Genomic DNA, 22060 nt, shown 5'->3' on the forward strand with positions numbered 1-22060 from the left:
TTCTACAGAAGTCTTTGGAAATCTTCCCTGTCACTGTAGGTCTCTCTCTCATTATCTGAAATTCATTATTAATGAAATTGTTGCTTACTATCTGTAAAAGCATTTATCCCCCTAGAAATCCAAAGTATCAAGAAAACTCCAAGCTCACCTTGCTCTTCCTGCTTAGGGGTTTTAGACATGAGAAGACTCCACCAAATCTCACCCTAATTTGTACCTCATGAGAAAATGTTCCCTTTCATAGAAACACAGAATGGCTTGGGTTGGAAGGGACTTTAAAAGATCATCTAGTTCCACTCCCTCTACCATGGGCAGGGACACCTTCCACTAGATCAAGGTGCTCCAAGCCCCTTCCAACCTGCCCTTGAACACTGCCGTGGATGGGGCATCTACAATTTCTCCTGGTAACCTCTTCCAGTGCCTCAACACCCTCACTGTAGAGTGTTTCACCATCTTCATAATTTCTTTCAAATACAGCTTCCCCAGATCAAGTTGCCTTTTCCATCAAAAAGTATTTGTTTTGGCTTTTCTAACCAAAGCCTCTTTATAGTCCAGGTTCCTCTACTGAAACTAGGTCCCAGGCAAAATCTTGAGTTCTGGGGCCAGTGATGCCAAGTCATCTCTGCTGGCCAGCACATCTTTCTATCACCAGAACAACACCACCCCTTGTAACAAGAACCAACCATTCTGGAAATAACTGCTTTATGACTCACTCAGTTACAAGAATAGCCATGACTATGCCAGCTCTTATACAGTGTTACTGAAGCATGCCCGAGAGCAGCAGCAAACAGTCTACAACTTCTCATTCCCAAAACATTGCCCAAAGAAACCTTGGCTCCTCCTTACCCACAGGGAGAGGCTGTTCGAAGATGTGAGAAAAATATATTTTTTCCTCAAAAAAAAAAAAAAATAAGGCTTTGGAAAGGGATAGGGCAGTCATAGCAGCTGGAACCTCACTGAATCTGTTATGCTTTTGCCAGCTAAGGATCTGACACAGCACCCACCCCAGACAGGAGCAACAAGTCCTCAGATTCACTTACTCAGGAGACTCTTAACATAGAGGTGGATGTCTGATCCAGACAAGTACTTCTTTAACTCAAGTGCCTTGCAAGCCCAGAAGCATGGTGTTTGTGCATGCCATTGGGAAACTATGCATGGAAACAGGGGCTAAGTGTGCAATTATTCATATCTCATGCAAAAGAAGTTTCACAATCTTCTTGATAATCAAACTTGTCCTGATTCTTTTCACTGAGGCAACACAAGCTTTTACCCTAAAGGGTAAGAGAGGCATGCAAGGCAGGAGTGATTAAAAAACAAGGAATGAGAAACTGGGATCAACAATGGGTACAGGCATGTTTTCTTCATCTGAGCTACCATTCAGCAGTAAATCAGTACAGAAATAAAACAATTCTAGAACTTCTCCAGACTCATGTTAGGACACACAGACGAATTAGGTAACAGGCTTTGCAAACAGTCATATGTCTGTGTCTGTATTTCTGTCCACAACAGATAGAGATGACAGTCAGACAAGACTAGGGACATATGGAAGCATAAGAATAGCCACAAGCAGGGCAGACACAGGGCAAACACAGGAGAAAAGGCATGGAAGCAGATAATAATATGTACTTAACATCTTTCCTTACCACACGGTACCACTTATGAAGGAAAGCCCCATAGAAAGCTAAGATACTGACACTTCCTACAATCTCCAGTCTCAGAGAGCCCAGATGCAAACTTAATGTCACAGCATTGACAAAAAGGACAACAGCATCTTGTCTTGTATCAGAAAAAGTTTGGCCAGCGGGATGAGGGAAGTGATTTTCCCCCTGTGTTCTGCACTGATGAGGCCACACCTTGAATCCTGTGTTCAGTTTTAGGCTCCTCACTACAAGAAACACACTGAGTTGCTGGAGCATGTCCAGAAAAGAGCAATGAAGTTGGTGAAGTGTCTGGAGCACAAGTCTGATGAGGAATGGTTGAGGGAACTGGCGGAGTTTAGCCTGGAGAAAAGGAGGTTCAGGGGAGACCTTATCACTCTCTATAACTACCTGAAAGGAGGCTGTAGTGAGGTGGGAGCCAGTCTCCTCTCCCAAGTAACAAGCAATAGGACAAGAGGAAACGGCCTCAATTTGCACCAGGGGAGGGTTAGATTGGATATAAGGAAAAAGAAATTATTCCCCCAAAGGGCTGCCAAGCACTGGAACAGGCTGTCAAGGAAAGGGGTTATCACCATCCCTGAAGGGATTTAAAACATGTGTAGATGTGGTATTTAGTGACATGGTTTAGTGGTGGACTTGGCAGTGCTGGGTTAATGCTTGGACTCGATGATCCTAAAGGTCTCTTTTCAACCCAAACAATTTATGATTCCATGAAGCATGCACAGTCTAGGCATTTCAGCCTATGAGCAGCCAGATGACCTAGATACCATTTCCCCAGCTGCTTACATGACCTTTGGCAAGTCCACTCCACTCATGCTCTCCTGTTAGACAAGAGTTGATGCTGGTATGTCTACAATGATGTGTCCATGCAGTACCTGGTCTATGGTAGACCCAGTTCTTAGCACCAGTGCTGCCAAACTTTCATCACCAGCAGGGATTTGGTACAGCTTTGAAGTCGCAGAAGTGCAAGATCATCCAAGGCATTGACAAGATCCTGGACAGACAGTAGCTGTTGGCTGATGGCCTTCACCAGGTAGCACCTGGTCCTCTTTCGAGCAAGGAAGAGCTGGAAAAGGACAAAACCAAACAGGAACACACTGGCCATCAGCATAAGGAACCAAACATTGGTCCTGATCCAAGGATCAAAAAGTACCCAAAAGTAACATGTCTTCCTTTGCCTGTTAGTCAAGCTGTACCAGTTTCTTAGCCTGTTGGACAAACACCAGCTGCAACAAGGTGGTGCTGAAACTGTGCATCATGAGCTGCACCAACTGGTCCCATCCTCCCCCTGTCCTACACAGCACAGAAGATTAGGCTGCCAAGGCAGGAGAGCTAGATGGTCATGGTGGGCTCAAGGTATGTCCCCCTCCATATGACCTGTGGTACTTGCTTCTGCTCTGAGGGCAGAGGAACAAGTCAGGATGCCCACCCATCTGGCCATAGATGCCATCCAGCAGTCAGGGTGCTACATTGCTCTCTGAACTTCAGAAAGTGCAGATGGTTTACAAACACTTTCAGAAGATGCCAACACCTCTGCAATCACATCAAGTTCCACATCACATCCAACGACAAGCTCACCTGGAACACCATACCACATGGTGTTACACGACTAATATTCTTACTGCTCAGTAAAGCAATTCTAATTCTTACTCCAAAGACTTGATAAGAAAAAACTGCCTCTGGCAGTCTGTCCTGACTCCATAGGAAATGCTATAATATGCAGGGGGCCAGAAATCCAGACAGAAAGGAATTTACTTTGCTATGTTAGTACCAAGTTGTCATCTTTTAGCTCAGAACTTTGCTCTATGCAAAGCTACCTGAAACCTTGAGCCTTTCTGTGATTAGCTGGATGGATAAGTTTCCAGAAAATTGCATAATAATAATTAAAAGGTGTTCTTTCATTGTAGCAGAATGATTGCAACCCTTCTGGCTCTGAAAACAACATGAAAATTCGTCTGAGTTGGAGCAGAGAAGTGTTACCTGTGAGATAAACAAGTACTTAATTGCCTGAGTCTTTTGGGCTGCAAAGCAGCCCAGCTGGGGAATGGCCCAAAGGTCTGCAGTGGTTGACTGCAGGAGGACAGTGACTTTTACCAGGGCTCTTCCAAATGCTCGAGCAGGGTGACACAACCCCAACTTCAGTGCTGGGGCCTTCTTCCCACTCCTTGGGAAGCTGTGCCAAAAGCATCCTGGCAGTGGATCAGAGCAACCTGATAGCCAGAGGTATCTGGCATGTGGAGATATGAAAGAGAAGAAAGGGAAGCTACAGGTAGGTCAGAGACTCACTGAAGGAGGACAGAGAGCAGGAATCAACTACATTTCCTTTCTTAGTGCATGAGACATTTCTTGTGGCCAAGACCAGTCTTCCCCTGTCACCCAGATAGGTTTTATGGATACTTCCTGAGAAAGACACCATTTGATTTGTGAGGGCTGGGAAAGGTTCTCCTCAAATACAGGGGAAAATGACAAGGGTCAGCCAGCACATGAGCAACTCTGAAGAGCAGAATAAGTTTTGGCCCAGTCTTCCCCCTATTCTTGACCCTCCCAGTTCCCAAATCCCCAACTGAGATAGCAGCATAGACCTTTGCTGTCAAAGCAGTGATGAGTGGGTACAACAGTGTTCCTGGAGACAGAGCAGACCAGGAGAAGATTACCTTCTTTTTGCAGCCACATGAGATTGGTAGCCCTCTTTGAGCCACCTTCCCACAGCATCACACTGGATGTGTCCAACCTCTCCCTTCAGCAGCTGAAAGGGGATAACAAAGCCCTGTCCCACTGGGCTCGAAGCCACCTGCAACCACAAGGCACGTTGGCTACATGAAGAGCCCAGCCGCCTGGAGACATGGTGCTGGAGAAACAAAACCACCTTGTCCCACAGCGTTATGGTGAATCTCACCATTATACCCTATTCCCTCAGCATATACACTGTCAGCGCCAGTAAAGATTTGTCATTATTTGCCTTGATGCAAGGAAATGAGCAACATTCCCATTTTACAGAGGCATAGATGGTAGTATTTTGCTGAACTCACGTCCTCTCTGAACTGTCCTGCATCTTAAACATAGATGCATCCTTTTCTAACCCTACAAAATACCCAAGCAATAAACTTTGGTGAGAGACACTGTCACACACTGAATACGACTCCATTTCCAAAGCTGTAATCACCTGATCTTCACCATGGCACAGAGCCAAATCTTTTGCCACAGGACCACAGTCTGTCACAAGACCATTTCAACAGCAGTTTAGTAGCATTTCCCAGCCGCTGAGCCCCGTCTGAGCAAAAAGTCCGTCTTACCATGGGTCGAGCTGTCAGCCAGGATATGTAGCCATGTAAATGGAAAGGGGAGCTGGTGATGAAAGCTCCCTGCTCTAACTTTTCAGCTGCTTTATTTACTCACTTTAAGGGGAGGGAATTAAAAAAAAAGAATCAAGGAAGTAATGTTCCTCTCCCAAGGTGCACTGCAAAACATTCTTGGTAGACATGGAAACCCCTGGCAGGCTGCCACCACTTGGCCAGCCTCCACATTAAATTTCAGTGAGCAACTCAACACTTGAATGGCTTTTAGAGAATTTAAAGGGAAACAGCAGCCACAGATGGGTGATGTGGCTGCTGCTCCCTGTAGGCAAGAGTTAGGGATGTTCCTCAGTTTGCTTCCAGCTCTGCGGGAAAGCTTGTCGTGCTTTTGGGATGCACAAAGCAGACAAGTTATGATGGAGCCAGCTGAAAACAAACGCAGCCTCCACTCTTCTACAAAGGAGGTTTCGTAGCCACAGTCTGCAGGGACAGAGGGCAAGCTTCAAATACCGAAAAAGGATCTGCAAAAATGAAGGGAAAAAACATTTCACCATGCTCTAGGAATTAAACTGCAGCCAAAGGTGTTTAAGAAGGTCCATTACTCCCTTCTCCTGGTTTTGCCCATCTCCTGGTTCCCAAATATCCTCTCTTGCCCTGGGGATGGCCCCTCTTTGCTTGTGGTTGGGCTGAAGAGCAATGGGGATCTGGTGTCCTGTCTCCCTAGAAATCTCCAAATATGTATGAGAGCAGGCAAGCACATTGGCTTGAGAACTAGCTGCTCTGGGGGAAGAGCAAGGAAAGCAGAGAAAGCCTGAAAGTGATTGCTGGAGGGTACTGGGGATTCTGGGGGTGGTTGGTCAGAGGTGATCCAACACTTGACCAGGAAAGGAGACCCTGCATCTTCCTCAAATTGCCTATTCCCTCTCATTCAGGAACATTCATTCAGCATGGCAAAGGGTTATTTCTCTCTAAATGCTGTAAACCTGCACAATGCCCATCATCATAGCTTCAAAGTGCTCTGAAGCACATGGAGGAAGGGAAGCAGCATGAACCCAGCAGAATGAGCAGCGTAACAGAATTGTGATGTGCACAGAAGTTACCCACTGGTCCAGTTTCAGATTTCCATCAAGAGTGCAAACAGGTTTACGTCATGTAAGTGAGCATGAGCACATGTGGGACACACAGCTTCTTTCTGAAGATATCAATATCAACAAAGCCAGAATAAAGCAAGGAGACTCACTTCCCCACTCTCTTCTTCCATGCTTGGTGCATTTCCAGGGAGACCAAGACCTCAAGTCCCCCATGGGCCTTCATCAATTTGCTCATCATTCTGGATAAAGACAGATATAAAGGAAGCCCCATGGTGGGGGGAAGATGACTCAGGCAAAAGCTACATCCTCTTTCAGTGGTTTGACCCTAGGGATTTTGCTGCCACACTGAGAAAACTCTCCTCTTGCAGTTCAAGACTGTGGCATTCCCCCCAACGGCATTGTCGTGCTTTTTATGTAGCAACACCACTGCCACAGTGATTGGCGAGGTGGCACATTTAGCAAGAGCCACATTTCCCAAGAGGATGTAGAAGTCACAAGCTATAAATAGGAAGTTGACAAGTTTAACAGTGCCTGTGGTTTCACTAAGAGGTTGGTGGTCATCCACTAATTGGTAAGTAACGGCATGTGCAGTGTGGGCTATGAGTAACCTTATCCGGTGACGGGTCATTGCTCATAGATCTGTATATGGGAAAAGATCACTACAAAATATCCAGCTTAAGGGATCAAGTCGCCAAATTAGAAGTAGATGTTTGCATATGAAGAGTTTGTGTTCCTTGTCATGAAAAAGGATAAAGAAAAAACCACAAAGCAAACAAAGAAAAAAACCCAAACAACAATAAACCCTCCTTGGGAAGCTGAAATAAATAGAAGGCCAACATGAAATCTTATAATTTAAAATCCCATCAGGGGATTCTGCTCTGACCCACTCCAGGAATTTTCAAGTTGTCCAAAGAAAAGAAGCTGAAATGAAATCAGGAAGTGCTGAAAGATCTGGAGGCTGCAGAAATCTACTACTTTCTTCATCCTTTTTTTTTTTTTTTTTCCCTGAAAATTAAAGGGGGCACTCTGCATCAGTGACCCATATGTAGAATAACAAATCTGGAGGCTGGGAAAAAAACAATCAGGTTTGTTTATGCTATTACTGCACAGCTCTTGGCAGAGATGTATTCCAGCAGTGGTTTGATGCCATGGTAGGCCTGGCTCATGAGCATTCAGACAGGAGAGAGCTCCCCATCAGCAGCAGGAAAATCAGTCTCACTTGCTCAGTGCATTAAAAACCTCAAAAAAAAAAAATAAAGCTAAAAATCCACACCTCTTGAGAGCACACAAATAAAAGGATGGGAGCAGTGCTGAACTCCCAGCTCGTGGGCAAGGCACTAATAATAAACTGCACTCTGGAAATAGCAATCCAGAGGCTTAGGGAGCTTAAACTGTGTTTGACCCAGGACACAGCAGGTGTATTTCCACAAGCTTCTCTTAAGCAGACTAGTACTGTGTTTAGACAATGTCTTCTAAGAAGCAGCAGTCCTACAGGCAGCAGGACTGGCAGCCCACTTTTCTGTGGATTTATGCCCTGTAGTTGCATTTACTGGTGTCTGGCAAGATGTAGGCAGAAACCAAAGCTCTTTATGGCTTGGTTGGTCATAGCATCTCTGCCCAGTGTGGATCCCCTGGGTGTTCAGCAAGGATTGTCCACAAACTATACTTATTCTTTCTGTGGGAACTACAACTGATTTAATCCCTTACTCAAAATCATACTTTTTAATAAGTGAAACACGCAAACTCAGTATCTCCCAGACATTTATCCCTTGGGCAATTTCAGCTGAATTAAAACAACAGCAAAATTTTGGAAGTCCAGAAGAGGGAAGGTAGAACAGAGGGAGGAGACGGGTAAGTAGAGTATTATGCCCCATTTCCTTAAGAAATCAAGCTGAAAAACATTAAAACCAGCTTGGTGAACCACTGCTTAGGATCTCAGAGTCACAGACTGGATGTTCATCTGGAAAAGGAGGACTAAGCTGCGCAACTTCTGAAGCAGACGCGTAATTCCCTGACTCGATGCTGCCACCGTCTGCTGTTTCCTGGTGGGAGCTCATAACACAGCATCCCGCATTCCCTTTCCGCTGCACTTAAAGCTTATCCCGATTTTCTGAGCACAGTTTCCAATCATCTCATGAGTGAGAACACAGAAGCTAACAGTCACACCATGTAAGTCTGCGGCGAGCACAAAAGCAGCAGAGAACCGAACTGCTGCAAAAAGGAGCAATGCGCATCATTCCACCCTCCTTTAACCTTCATAACCTAATAGTAATGTAAACCTTCAAGCTGCCCTGACCTATTTAAGCTTGTAAAATATTAACTTGTAACAGAGCTATTTTTTCTGAAATTTTGCTTAGTTTTCTAAAAGTGCTACAACACAGTAGCAGAAGATATCACTTGTTTTCTTACCTAAAATCACAGGCTTCTCCAGTAAAGAACACTACAAGAAATTATGAGTGGTAGAAGAATCATAGAATCCTAGCATACCAGGCCAGAAGGGACCTTAAGAATTACCTGGTCCAACCTTTCTAGGTAAAACAGACCTAGACTAGATGGCCCAGCACCCTGTCCAGCCAAATCTCAAGTATCCAGCACTGGAGAGTCACCATTTCCCTGGGGAGATTATTCCACTGGTTGATTGTTCTCATTGTGAAAAATTTTCCTCTTATGTCCAGTTGTAACCTCTCCAGGAGTAACTTGTGTCCATCACTCCTCATCTTTCCCATGTGACTCCTTGTAAAAAAGGAGTCTCTCTCTTTTTGTAGCCACCCTTTCAATTCTGCAACACGGTGATAAGGTCTTCCTTGAGCCTTATTTTCTTCAGGCTCAACCCTCTGCCTTTCCTTATGTAGCTTCTCAGTCCTTGGATCAGCTTTGTGGCCCTTCTGTGGACCCTCTCCAGCCTGTCCACATCTGTTTTCTACAGCAGGGACCAAAACTGAACACAGTATTCCTGGTTAGACTAGTAGTATTCCAGAGAGAATATAGTAAATTTGTTTTACCTAATCATGCTCCTCCTGATCCTCTTTTTCATTCTGTGGCCAAAAGTTTTGTTTGCTTCCTGGTGGAAGGGCAGTCCAGATCAGAGTCCCACACTCCCTCAAAACTGCTCAAGCTGTGCTTTCCCTACCCATCTGATTCAGAAAATTTTCTTGAGCCTGTTGAGCACCACTGAGCCAGAGGTGGTGGCCCTGCGGTTTTAGCTTCTACAACCTCCTATGTGTATGCTTTTCCCAGTTGCCTTCAGCTTCCTTCAACTATCAACCCCAAGTGAAGTTGCAGACTGTAGTGACACATACACATGATCCTTCCGGGATGAAGGATGCTTCTAAAATCTCAAGATGTCAAGTACTCATCTATAGTAATGCAGGACTCTGCTAGCATGGGGCAGCTATGATGCTGATGATGCATCAGCTTGGCTTACAGCCCTTTTTCATTAGGGAAAGAGAATTCTCTTAATAGGCCAGTAGAAAAAACAAGAGCAAGAGAGCTGGAATCAGTCAGGCAGCTGCAGAAAAAAAAAAAAAAAAAAGAGAGAGGAAAAAAAAAAAAAAAGAAGATTTAAAGTGCCAAGTCAGGTTCTTAATGAGTGGATTGCCTTCCTCTGGGGGAGTGGTGAGAGCTCTGAGCACACGACTTTGCTCCCTGCACACACCGCCCCCCCTTCACAAAGCCCAGCTTGAGGAGCAGCAGAGCGCTGTGTAAGTGACACCAGTCTAATTAATTAATGACTCCTCGGCGTCAGCTCTGTGGCTGCTGGGCTAGAAAGGAAGGCAATAAAGAATGGCCAGGACAGCGCACGACCGCTTCTGGTAAATGCTGAATGCTGCTGAGAGCTGGCTGGGTTATTCATAACCTCCCCTGCTTTGGGCTACAGCGCAGAAGTCGGAGATACACTGGGAAGAGAAGATGGCGTGGGATCCACCCTTGCAGCATCCTTTCTTCTGGTTGAGGTGTTCCTCCCTCTTCTTGTCCTGCTCGAGAGCTGCCATGGCACAGCTAATTGAGGTAAGGAGCAAGTTTCTTTATAGACTAGGGGTTTGGGGTGTCCAAGAATAGTTTTTTTCCATTCATGTCCAGGGAGGACAGGTAGGACAGACAACAGAGAATTTAAGGTGGCTCCAAGGAGTTAGAGGCTCCTTCAGGGGATGCCTGTTGCTTTCCACAGGCCCAGCACTAGAAAAAAGGTGCTTTTAAAATGCCAATAGCTGCTGCTGAGAATAGTCAGCACTTAAGGGTAGCTTTAAGACAACTTGACACAGTGCAAAGGCCTAAAGTCAACAGCACAGCATTTTCTAGCCCAGTACTAAGTGTTCAACAAGTGCCCCACATGAGAGGTAGGAAAGAAGAGAAGGACCAGATGAGACCCAGGTGATCCTGTCCCTGGATGTACCTACCCAACATTTAGGCTGCATTTTTCTTCTGCATTCTCCTCATTTCCTCTCGTTCAGCAAAAAAGTTAACTTTTGAGGTGATGTTCCTCACCCACAGCTCAGTTTCAGAGCTTTCCCCTGAGGATGATGATGTGCTTTCACACCCCCAGTTTCCTCCACTGATGCTGGTATGAACCAGTATGGAAGAGCAGCTTCACAAGCCAAATCTACCTGCTGAGAGCAGTTACAACTTACTGTCAGCAGTTTCAGAGGTGAGAATTCTGCCTGCAAGGATAGACCCCCAGAATTATAGCTGTCAAACTCTGGCAGGCCTGCTGTTTTCAACCTCTTCATTGCTGTTCCTTAGACTTGAGCCACATTACAGGCAGCTGCTGTGTTGTTCCATGGTCCGAGCACCAGTGCTGCAGTGACAATGAGCAGTGTGTTCTTGCAGCAGAGCTTGCTTTGCTCAGATTTCTGGGTTTAGCTAAACTGCTCAAAAATGCATCTGTACAGACACAGCTGTGTTAAGGGCTCTAATGGACTAGCACAAGAAAAGATTTTTTCCAATCATCCCTGGCTGCCCTTCTCACCCGACCTCACACTAGCCAGATCTGATCTCTGCAGTCTTTGGTCCATAGATTTTAGCAGTTGATCACCAACACATCAGACGCAATGACAACCTTGCTAAGTTCATGTCCCCACCCAGTCCAACTGTTGCCCCAACTCTCTCTTTGTCTCATTTTATAGTTACTTTGGATTTTCAAATGGGTGTAGCAACCCATCCTATCTGACCACAATATGACACCCCTAAAAAAGCAAACAGGAACCTAAAACTCCTTTACAAAGTCATACCTATCCTACTGTCGACATTCTTCATATTTTTCCAAGCTCTTCTGCCTACAGCAGCTCTCAAGGTGACAAGTGAGGCAGAACTTACTCTTACAGTGCACATTTCACAAAGCATGCTTCACTTAACCCAGGGTAACATGCAGACACAGCATCCACCCCACCAGGAAGATGTTCCCTTTCATTATGTTTCACAGACACACACTTTACAGGAATCGGCCTCATGCCAAAAAAAAAAAACAAACCCAAAAAACAAAACAATATAAATGTCAAAATTACAAAAATTGTTATAAGCCAGGTGTAATTTTATGGCCTGCTTTACTTATACCAGACTTTCTTGAAAACTTGTCTGCTTCTTTACAGCGCATAAGAGGGAGCAAATCTCATCTGGAAACATAAGCTGCATGGCAGGTTAACTATCAAGTATCCAAAAATGAGATTACACAAACAGTTTCTGTATCTCAAAAAGCAGATGAATTACAGGCTGCTCCAAAGCTCTGCAAGGTGGTTTTACTTCAAATAATTAGACAATGTAGTTATCTTGAATAATTCAATTTATGCTAAGCCAGCCCATCAAAGCAAACAGAGAGAAGGTCAAAGGGGCTGGACATTGGAGCCTTTCAGTGAGCTCAAAAAAAACCCCAAACAAACAAAAACAATAAACAAAATAGCCACACAATAAGGAGAAGTAAAAAAAAACAAGGAGATGCTCTTGTTTAATGGTGTTCAAGTATTTTCAAATGTGCAGATTCATGTACACTTTCCACTTGGAAGCGAAGAGGCAATAAAAGCCTCTGAATATTGACTCTAATTGCATTGACAAAAAGCTTTTCTCTTTCATAGGCCTTTTGGAAGAATTCTTAGTTCCCTGGGTTGAAAGTTAACTGTTCAAGGATTAGCAAGCTACCCTGGCACTGGGTAAATTAGGAAATAGTTCCATGGGCTGCCAGGAAGCTTCCTATAAAGTGCATTGCAAAGGTACCTCCTGCACTTCACCTGGAGCTGTGGACTCTTCTCCAAGAGCTCCTGGCCCCAGTTCTATTGTAGTTTGTACAAGTTTGTGAAGACACACACTCAGTATACTCTATCAAGGCACACCTCAATGCCTCCATATCCTGACCTTTAAAATGCATTCACATGCCCAGACATTAGCAAGTCCTAGACACCTAGAACACTGGGAAAGGCTATTTTCCAGAATCACACCAATGCTTTGGCACCAAGAGGACTGAAAAATAGAGAGCACAGCACTCTCCTGTCCCTTTGCACAGGACTACTCAGACAATGCATTCAGCTCCCATAAAATAATACCCATTACATGAAATGCATATAGCACTGCCCCATTCTCCAGCTTTCCACCTTGTTCATAATTTTTTCAAGGGCTCCAGCTGGGGTAAAGTATGCTTTTCAAGAAGCAGGCAGCTTATGCAGGGAAGGAGGGATGAGGCGACAGCACAGTTCATACTACTACTGCGGCTGCTTTTGCCCATCAGACCTTCTACATGCTCAAGGTATGCTCTGGAAACAGAATTAGGACACGTTAGGGATGGAGGAACATCCACGTATCCAGCACTTCTAGATCAGAAATTTCCTCTTATAAAGGCCAATATAAACCTCAGTTTCTTGGAATCAGCCCTCTTTTGGACCAGAGCTGAAGATTAGCACCATAATGCTTTATGACTATTTTGTAATCGCTTAAGGCATAGTCTGCTCTGCAGTGTAACAGGAAAACAAAACTGCTCTGGGACAGCAGAGGGAAACCTTTATGCTTATTTGAGTAATTTTATTGATACTAAGGACTGATAAACCAGCTGGAATAGATAACATTTTTCCAGTCATCCCCCTATGCTTCATTACTGAGCTCTACATTGGCATAGTTATCTCATTCCTACCCTAAGGCTTTTCTCATCCAATTCTGTATCTGTCAAATCTTTATTAATCTCTTAGTATCTGCATTAGAGTTTGGAGCTTCCTATTCATGAGGTCAAACCGTCTTAGGAAGTCACACAGAAGAAAATCTTCGGGACCTTTATCAGACCAGAAAGAAGTGCCCTTTCTCTCTATCAAGATAGGAATTAAAGGTGCTTCTGGTTTCATGTCAGTTCTAGCTTGGACTCCTTGGAAAAGCTGCAACACAGACTTGAAAGCAAATAAGAGAAGAAACCCCAAAACCTAAATTTTTTACTAGTTATGAATAGATTCAGTGGAGTAAAGGCAGGTCCTGGTGGAGTAGGGTAAGAAGATCACTGCAAGATAAATTGAAGGCCAGTTCAAAGAAAAGGAGGGTTAATTAAAGGTTTTCAAATGTTCTCCAAGACCTTCCACTTTCACATTCCCTTACAGACAAATGATATATTTGATACACACAGTGTTAAGTGGAGTTCAGTTTATACTACACTTAGCTGTATATTGGTGGGCTCAAGGGACAGTAACCCTCATATGTAACCTCCAAGTGAATGTGATGGATGTGATGCTGTATGCAATGATTTAAGAATACTCATGTGTGATTATAGTTTAAATGAAGGCAGGTAAAATTACTGAGTGGTTATAGTGGACTCCTGAGGTTGATCTCCCATGTGGATGCATAATTTTATCTTAATAGCTGTCAATAAAAAGAACAAACAAGAAAATAATAGTTCAGGAAGACATGCAAGCAAAACACATTTGAGAGCTGTTAGCATTAAGAACAGCATCTTTGAGGAAAATACATGTATTTCAGGTAAGATGGATTCAAAATATTATAGAAAACTATAAAAGCCATTTTCTGGAAAAAATTCTTGTCATTGTCAGAAGAGACAGGCTCAAGAGAGAGGGATGGAGTCTATAAAGGGTACAAAGCACTGGACCATCCCCAACCCAAATCCACATAAATTTAAGGAAAAACTTAGACTTGCTCTAAGAGCGTTTGCATTTGTTTGCAGAGAGATTGCATGTATAACTAAATCTAATGTCTCTGCTAATAAATTACCCTAAATGCTACAGCTATGCTAAAGATGCTGCTGTGTCACTGCTGCTATTCTCAAACGAAGAGAGGCTGCAGGGTCCAATCTGAAACCATTATTCACAGGACCATGAATTGGTGCAGGTATGAAGAAAATGAGGCTCCCGCTGGGAATAGGGAGTCTGGAAGTCTGAGTCCACAAAAGGGGTCTGTTTGTCCAGCTCAAGAGCAGCTTTGGCACAAGCAAGCCTCACAACCAGGGCAACAGCTATATCTACATTGTAATTTAACACTAACTACTAGATTTACCAGCCATCCAACTTAAATTCAGTCATTTGATCAGTCTTCTTTATTGTTGTTCTAAATACATAATCCTCTTATATATATGTACGTTAATATATAATGTATATTATATTATGTACTCCTGACATGTAAAGCCACAAATCAGTTATCATTACTGCATTTTCAACACTGCATCTGGACTCTGCCAGGGCTTTCCCACCATTGCAGGAGATGTTGATGGCCTCACGAGATAAGTTTTGCCTGCATGGAGGTCCATTGTCAGATTGTCCATCTCCTTATGGTTACTTGGAAGGAGGAGAAGGGAGTGAGCACACCTGTATTTATTTCAAGATCAGTTCTTCCAAACCCTCAGTGGCCTTTAGATATGTGTAATCAATTGCAAATAGCAATAAACATTGTTAGTTTTCAAAGCCCAACCATGTTGCAGGCTATGAAGTCAAGCCTAATTAGAAGGGGCATTTATAAAACAGAAAAATAATAAGGAAAAAAAAGGAAAAAAGGCCTTTAAAAATAGCGCCTTTTACTATATTTCTTCTCTGCTGCTTCATTAAATTAATAAAACTCTTGTCTCCAGCAGTTATCTCCTCCTCTGTGGATGATACCTCTGCTTCCCCCACCATCCCCACTGACAGTTTCCGTCTGCCTGAAATGAATCAGAGACAAAGCAACCACTGGTGTTTTTTTTAGTTGAAAGAACCAGTGTCAAGCTGTTCTGACCTAAAAATGCAACCTGCCTGGAAACGATTTAGTATTTTGCTTTTGGCAGGTGTTTCACAGCCCTAAGTGTCCAATGTTAGCTCAGGTCTAGCTCCTTCCAGAGCACTTTTCCCTCCTCCCAGCCCTTGCTGGGCACTTGAGAAGCTGCAGAGGCGATACCTGCATACAACACAGAGATCTTTTCTTCAGTGCAGCTCTGAGACACATGAAGATGGGGGAGAAATGCCTGGGCTCCACTACACCTGGGAACATGCCATTCAGCTGGGGGACCAAGTCTTTGGCATAGTCCAGTCTTCACTGGAAGCTAGGGAAGCCTGCCATGGTGAGTAAAAAAAGCAGCACAGGCTAGGGTATCATAGTATAGGCTCGGCTCCTATTTTAGATCCCCCACAACCAGCCCTACAGGATCTGAGGCACTGGAAACCCAAAGGAGAGGGGCAATAATGGGCCACCAGCCTCTGTTCCAGCTCCTGCCAGGGAGTCACTTGACACCTAGGACACCCCACAAATCTCCTTGTCTCTCTTCCCTTCTCTTACAACCAGAGATCAGGCAAAAAACTGGATGCCAGGGACAGGATTTACCCGCTCTAAATCGGACATCTAGAAACTAGACACCCAAATCTGAGCTAGTCACTGTAGGCTCCAGTAATAATCACTGAAGAGAAATAATCTTTTATTTATCAGATATCCAGATAAGTTTCCTCAAAGGGATGAATAGCCATGTAAGTGCCACTTTCTCCCAGACATAAATAAACCTGTAATAACTATCTTATGCTTAACTACGTACCACACATTTTTTAGCACAATTAACAATCTGTCTTTGGTCTCAATATTCATTATTGGTATTGGCTAGGAGCTGGTTTCACTTTCCTAAACATAGCAGTCTAACCTTATTTTAGGCACTGTGCTGTACTCCGCCTGTTTTCCGCCTGCTGCTCCAGAGAGTGCAGGTCTTCCATAAATGTTACATGGAATATCTACCAAGACCTACATCAGTCTCCTTTACATGTAAATTTAGGCTAGTAAACTAACCCGTAGGTTTCTCTTTCGTGTAATATGACATAATCTAGTGTGATGCGTTCCTGCCCATGGCAAGGGGGTTGGAACTTACTGATCTTAAGGTCCTTTGAACCCTAACTATTCTATGATTAGACACTCTTTCATCCCAGAGCCTCCTTGTTATTCCTTTCTGCTCAATTCTGTTTCCTTCTGAAGCCCAAACATTTTCATACTCCTATAAGCATTTCCCAGACAACTACGTGGTAGCAGCATCGTAATGAGGCTAACCTCAGGTGTGTTTGCATCACTTTCTTTGATACATTCTCTACTGCTTGCCTTCAAAACTCTTTCCCTGTTGAATTATTACCTGACTGTTGCTAATGCTGCTGCTTGCCTTCATTTTTCTGTTTTCTTCATTTGCCTTTTCATTTTTCTCAACAACTTCCTTCATCTAAAGATGACTCCTCTGAAGCCTGATATCTATTGCAGAAGTCTTTTTCACTGCCTCCAGTTTTCTGGAGTCTTCTGTTTAGTGCAACTGCTTTGCACAGATAAAGCAATGCTGCTGGTCTTTATACCAAATGTAACCTCTTCCTCTATCTGGCCATCTTCCACTTCTGGCCCATGCTGGTGGCCAAGGGCACAAGTTCACCTTTGATGGAACTGGGTTTTGTTTTGGTTTTTTTTCTACTCAGGACTGCATAAGAATCACCTTGTCCCAGTTTCACCTCTACTATATTTTGCCTCCTTACATCTTTTCCTTTTGTCCCTGATCCAGTCATCCTGTTATCTTGACATTTATTGTCAAGCACAAATCAACATTTCCAATTTCTTGAAGCTACTAAGAATTACTGTCATTAAGATGTTTTCCTTTCCCCGACTGCACATGTCATCTTCAAAAGCTAAGAGAACCAGCTGTGGCCCAGTGTTTCATCTTTCAACCCACTTCAGAGTTCGGACACCTCATCTGGCACGGGTAGAAATGCAGACTTACACATCTCCTACTGAACCCCCATGAGCGCACACACACAGGTGCCACAGATACGCGTGAAAACTTGCTAAGCTGTGGTAGGTTGGCCGTAACACTGGAGTGATGTCACTGCATGTCAGCCCTAGCATTCTCACCCTATACTCCTCCTGGCGAGACCCTCTCTGCAGTCTTGCGTCTAGCTCCGGGGCGGGCGGGCTGGAGCGCAAGGGCTCTTCGCAAGCGGCGAAGGGCGGCCGCGGGCAGCCGCTGGTTGTGTGCAGCGCCGGGGCAGGCATACGAACCCCGCGGAGCGGCGGCGGCGCGGGCAGCAGGGAGGGTCCGAGCGAGCGAGGGAAGCGGCAGGAGCAGCGGGGCCTCCCCGCCTCCCTCGGGCGCACAGTTGGCGGCCGGTGTAGGGCAATGGAAGAGGCGGCCGCAGGCGCGGTAGGGGGACCTTGCTCCGCGCATCGCCCCGGAGCGGCGGCGCTGAGCGGGGAGAACGATGCCGGAAGCCGGCAGGGCACGGCGGCGAGGTGGCTCCTCTCAACCTGCTGCGGCACTTGTTGCGTGTGCGGGCAGCCCATCCAGAGCCGACGGCCTAAGCTGCTGCCCTGCCTACACTCGATCTGCCTCTGCTTTAAGCTGACAGAGAGGGTCTAGATGGGATCCGAGGAAGTTCTTCCCTGTGAGGGTGGTGAGGCCCTGGCACAGGTTGCCCAGAGAAGCTGCGGGTGCCCCATCCCTGGCAGTGTTCAAGGCCAGGCTGGATAGGGCTTGTAGCAGCTTGGTCTAGTGGAAGGTGTTGGAACTGGGTGAGCTTTAAGGTCCCTTCCAACCTAAACTGTTCTGTGATTCTATGATGATTCTTTTATCTACACAACTACCCCTTCACCTCTGCTTCCATCTGGGATAACCCTGGCAGTATTAAGGCCAACCATATCACCGTTTGTCTTTTCCCCTTCCTAATATGCTCTCAAGACTTACCCAGATATAGAACTCCAGTGGAAGGCCCAAAACCTCTTCCATCCCTCACCTCCCCCCCCCCCCCCCCATCTTCCTCTTAATATCTGGCTCCCTTTCCCAGTTGTCCATCATAGAATAGTTAGGGTTGGAAATGACCTCAAGATCATCCAGTTCCAACCCCCCTGCCATGGGCAGGGACACCTCACACTAAACCATCCCACCCAAGGCTCTGTCCAATCTGACCTTGGAACACTGCCAGGGATGGAACATTCACAGCTTCCCTGGGCAATCCCAGTGCCTCACTACCCTAACAGTAAAGAACTTCTCCTTATGTCCAATCTAAACTTCCCCTGTTTAAGACTGAACCCATTACCTCTTGTCCTGTCACTACAGTCCCTAATGAAGAGTCCCTCCCCGGCATTCCTATAGTCCCCCTTCAGATACTGGAAGGCTGCTATGAGGTCTCTACGCAGCCTTCTCTTCTCCAGGCTGAACAGCCCCAACTTTCTCAGCCTCTCTTCATACAGGAGGTGCTCCAGCCCCCTGATCGTCCTCGTGGCCCTCCTCTGGACTTGTTCCAACAGTTCCATGTCCTTTTTATGTTGAGGACACCAGAACCGTACACAATACTCCAGGTGAGGTCTCACAAGAGCAGAGTAGAAAGTCAGCAAAAGTCTGGAAGAAAAGGTCCATTCTTTGGAGAGCTGAGCATCACAAAATGGCAAAATCATGCCATGGCCAGCTACTGCAATTGAAACGTCTCCTGTGAACCAGATTGAGGCTGCCATAGAGGTTAAGTCTGGGATCAGTAGGAAGGCAGGAAAGCTGAATCCAAAAAAGAAACTAAGATCTCTGCACTTCTAATAAGACAAAATTTTCTGAACCTGAACCAGTTCCCTGATCACTCCCCAAGACTGGTGTCTGCTGCAGTTTCTCCAGTTTCTTTGTTGATGAGTAAAAAGAAGTCCTACATTTGGAAAGGGAAACGTTTCAGTGTCAAGTATCATGGATTCCTGCCTCTTTGATTGTACCAAATGCCTGTACAAAAGACAACACCACTCTGGCTATCCTTTCCTTCTTCCTTAGTTCACCTTAGCAATTCTGTTTTTTGAGCACTAGATACCCCACAGCCACAAATGAGGTGTGGCTGGAAGAGACAGGCTCAGACTGCAGTCCTATTTGCCACAGATGGATTTTGAATAGGATGCCCCTGGGAGACAGAACACTCCAGACATGGCAGGTAGCATCATTCATTAAGAAAAGACTAAAATATGGTTTGTATTGCACAAATAGGCAAGTAATTGGAGAGCAGCTCCAGCTCTAATTCAGTCTGTGGTATCCATTACAGCTGTGTTTTAACAGCACTTCCATGGGCTGAGAATGGAAGGACACTGCAGGGAATCAGATGAGCCTGTTTAGGAGATTTTTTTTTTTAAGAAACTGAGTGTATTCAGCTTCTATCAAAAGGCGATTGTCAATTCAGATCAGGTCGTGTGTTCAGATATAAGGCAATAAAGTTGTTTTGCTAACAACCCTACTGTAAGATCGCTAGCAGGTTTTAATTCTGTGATTTGCTGCAGCACAACACATCATAATGTGAAGTTTATTGGCAGGGAGGGGTTGTTAACCTCTGATTTTCTAAGCCATAAATCAAGAGAATAAATGCTGCTGCTGCTATGTGTATTCTTCCTATATTGTCACTGCACTGGGACCAAAGGAGTTAGTCTAGACAACCTATTTCTCTAATAATGTTTAGCACACATTTGAAACATTCTCAACCCAATTTCAGATAGGGGGAACAGAGACACACAAGAACTAAGGACTGGATCAGCAATAAGACTTAAATACCTTGTTTGCCCAACTTTTACCTACCATGGAGGTCATCAGATTTCTATCTGGTCACTCCAGAGAAGTTTCTTCTGCTGAAGGCAGGTATCTGTAAGGCTATTTGATCTAGACGCTCTCATAGATGTTGAGGATCTACTCAATAGTTAAGGGAGCTGAGGTTGCAATTCATAAAATCCTAGAATGGTTTGGGTTGAAGGGACCTTAAAGCTCGTCCGGTTCCAACCCCCTGCCACGGGCAGTGACACCTTCCACTAGACCAGGTTGCTCCAAGCCCTGTCCAACCTGGCCTTTATTGAAAACCTCACCTGCAAATACTAGCCAAACCACCATTAAACCACATAAGGAAAGCTGACACCACCATCTTCACAAAGTAAGGCTCTTAGTATCATTATAATTTCTTCTCACCTGTTTTCTCATTGCCTTCTTGCTCTTCAGTTCTGGAGCGTTTTCAAGAGCTGGAAATAAGAGTGCTTTTCTTGTTGCATCAGAGACACTACCCTATTTAGCCAAATCCCCACTCATTTTGAAGAAATAAACTAAGCAGGACATTATCTGACATCTTTTCTGACCTTTGATACAGTACAAGACACAGAATTTAATTCAAAGACCTCCTTCTTTCTCCAAATAACCGATAAAGACATGTTTTCCTGAATGACAACCAAGGTTGATGCAACATCTACAAGGCAACTTAAGAGAAGGTTTCTTTAGTCAAACTTGTGAATTGTGATTCAAAATATAGAAGCGAGATTTCTTAAACCAAAAAAGGTTCTGCTTATAAATGAAGAAAAATACCAGAACTCTCAGTTCTTTATTTCATTTTAGTTCATTACTAATTAATTTGAAGACATATTTAATGGAGAATACCACTAAAAAACTGTTTTCTTCAGAACAAGTATAAATTTAAACAAAAAAAAAAAAGAGTACATTTACATCTGGAAAAATTCCACTTAATTGTAAAAATGAAGATATTTTTAAGTAATAGAGGTATTTGGTCCTCTACTACTCTTTTCCAGATCATGATATACATATATACATATATATGCCTAGAAGTGCAAAAGGAACATGCAGTCTGAAAAAAAAAAAAAATCCATCTTTTAAAGATAGGAATGCAAAATACAAGAAATTTCCTCCTGACCCCAGGAAAAGGAGTCTTTAGAAAAAAGCTGGGACTTGAAGAAAGAACAGCAAAAATATTTGCTTTGTAATCATGAAAATTTACAACACTTCAGATAAATTTAAATAGCAAAAGCTTTAGATACAAACTCTTTATTGAAGTCTCCAAAATGCTGTGGGGCAGCAAACTGGGGTCTACCACCTTCTGTGCTATTCACATCTTTCTGACTGTTTTAGGGACCCTTGCAAATCCTAAACCACTTTTTTTCCTCCCTCTTTCCCAGGCCACCACTGAACCCCCAAAAAAGAAACCGGACCCTGTCACTTCGGAGACGGTGGTGATCTGGGGGCTGCGGCTCTGGCAGGTGATTGGTATCTTTGCCATCTTTGTCCTGGCAGTCAGTAAGTTGTAATTCTCTGCCTTGCACCAACCACAGCACCAACCCAAATAGGACTTGTTCCTGGAGGAATACAGGCCAGGTGGTGGCCATGGAGGTCCCAGGCTGAGACTTTTTGGTCTCTGGCATCACAGGAGTACACACTGAGGGGGCTTTGGAGCAGGGAGAGGCAGGTGGGGTCTGTGAAAGAACCACAGATGGGCCACTGTGGCTTCATCCTGTAACATACCCATCCTAGCTGGCAGCATCCTAGAGAATAAGAGTTATTGCAGGGCTGTGTGATAGCTGTGGCACACTGTGGGACTATGTTCAGCTATAGTACCACATTCAAACCCAAATACATATTGCAGCCATGGTCCTCCCTGTTGCGCAACTATACAACCTATACTTTACCTCCTCTGGTCCTGTCCCACATGCTGCAATAAGAAGTCTTGAGAGGTCTGCAGCTGCAGCCAGATCTGGGGTTAAGATCCCTAACTCGTTTTCCAGGTGCCAAGACTTTCAGCTTGATTTAGGCAGGGCTTTCAGGACTCAAAACCCTCCTTTTTTT

At 44.5% G+C, this 22060-nt stretch overlaps 1 protein-coding gene across 1 annotated transcript in view; it reads right to left on the minus strand.

The window, feature by feature from the left end:
• Positions 1-5033, minus strand: part of ALS2CL (ALS2 C-terminal like) — a 45649-nt gene extending 40616 nt beyond the window's left edge. Inside the window, exon 1 of the mRNA XM_065666963.1 lies at positions 4949-5033. Coding sequence (XP_065523035.1) covers positions 4949-4951 — 3 coding nt within the window. The 5' untranslated portion in view covers positions 4952-5033. The remainder of the gene's footprint in view (positions 1-4948) is intronic.
• Between the last annotated feature and the right edge of the window lie 17027 nt (positions 5034-22060).

This window comes from Lathamus discolor, chromosome 2 (assembly GCF_037157495.1).
Source record: "Lathamus discolor isolate bLatDis1 chromosome 2, bLatDis1.hap1, whole genome shotgun sequence".
NCBI classification, from domain to species: domain Eukaryota; kingdom Metazoa; phylum Chordata; class Aves; order Psittaciformes; family Psittacidae; genus Lathamus; species Lathamus discolor.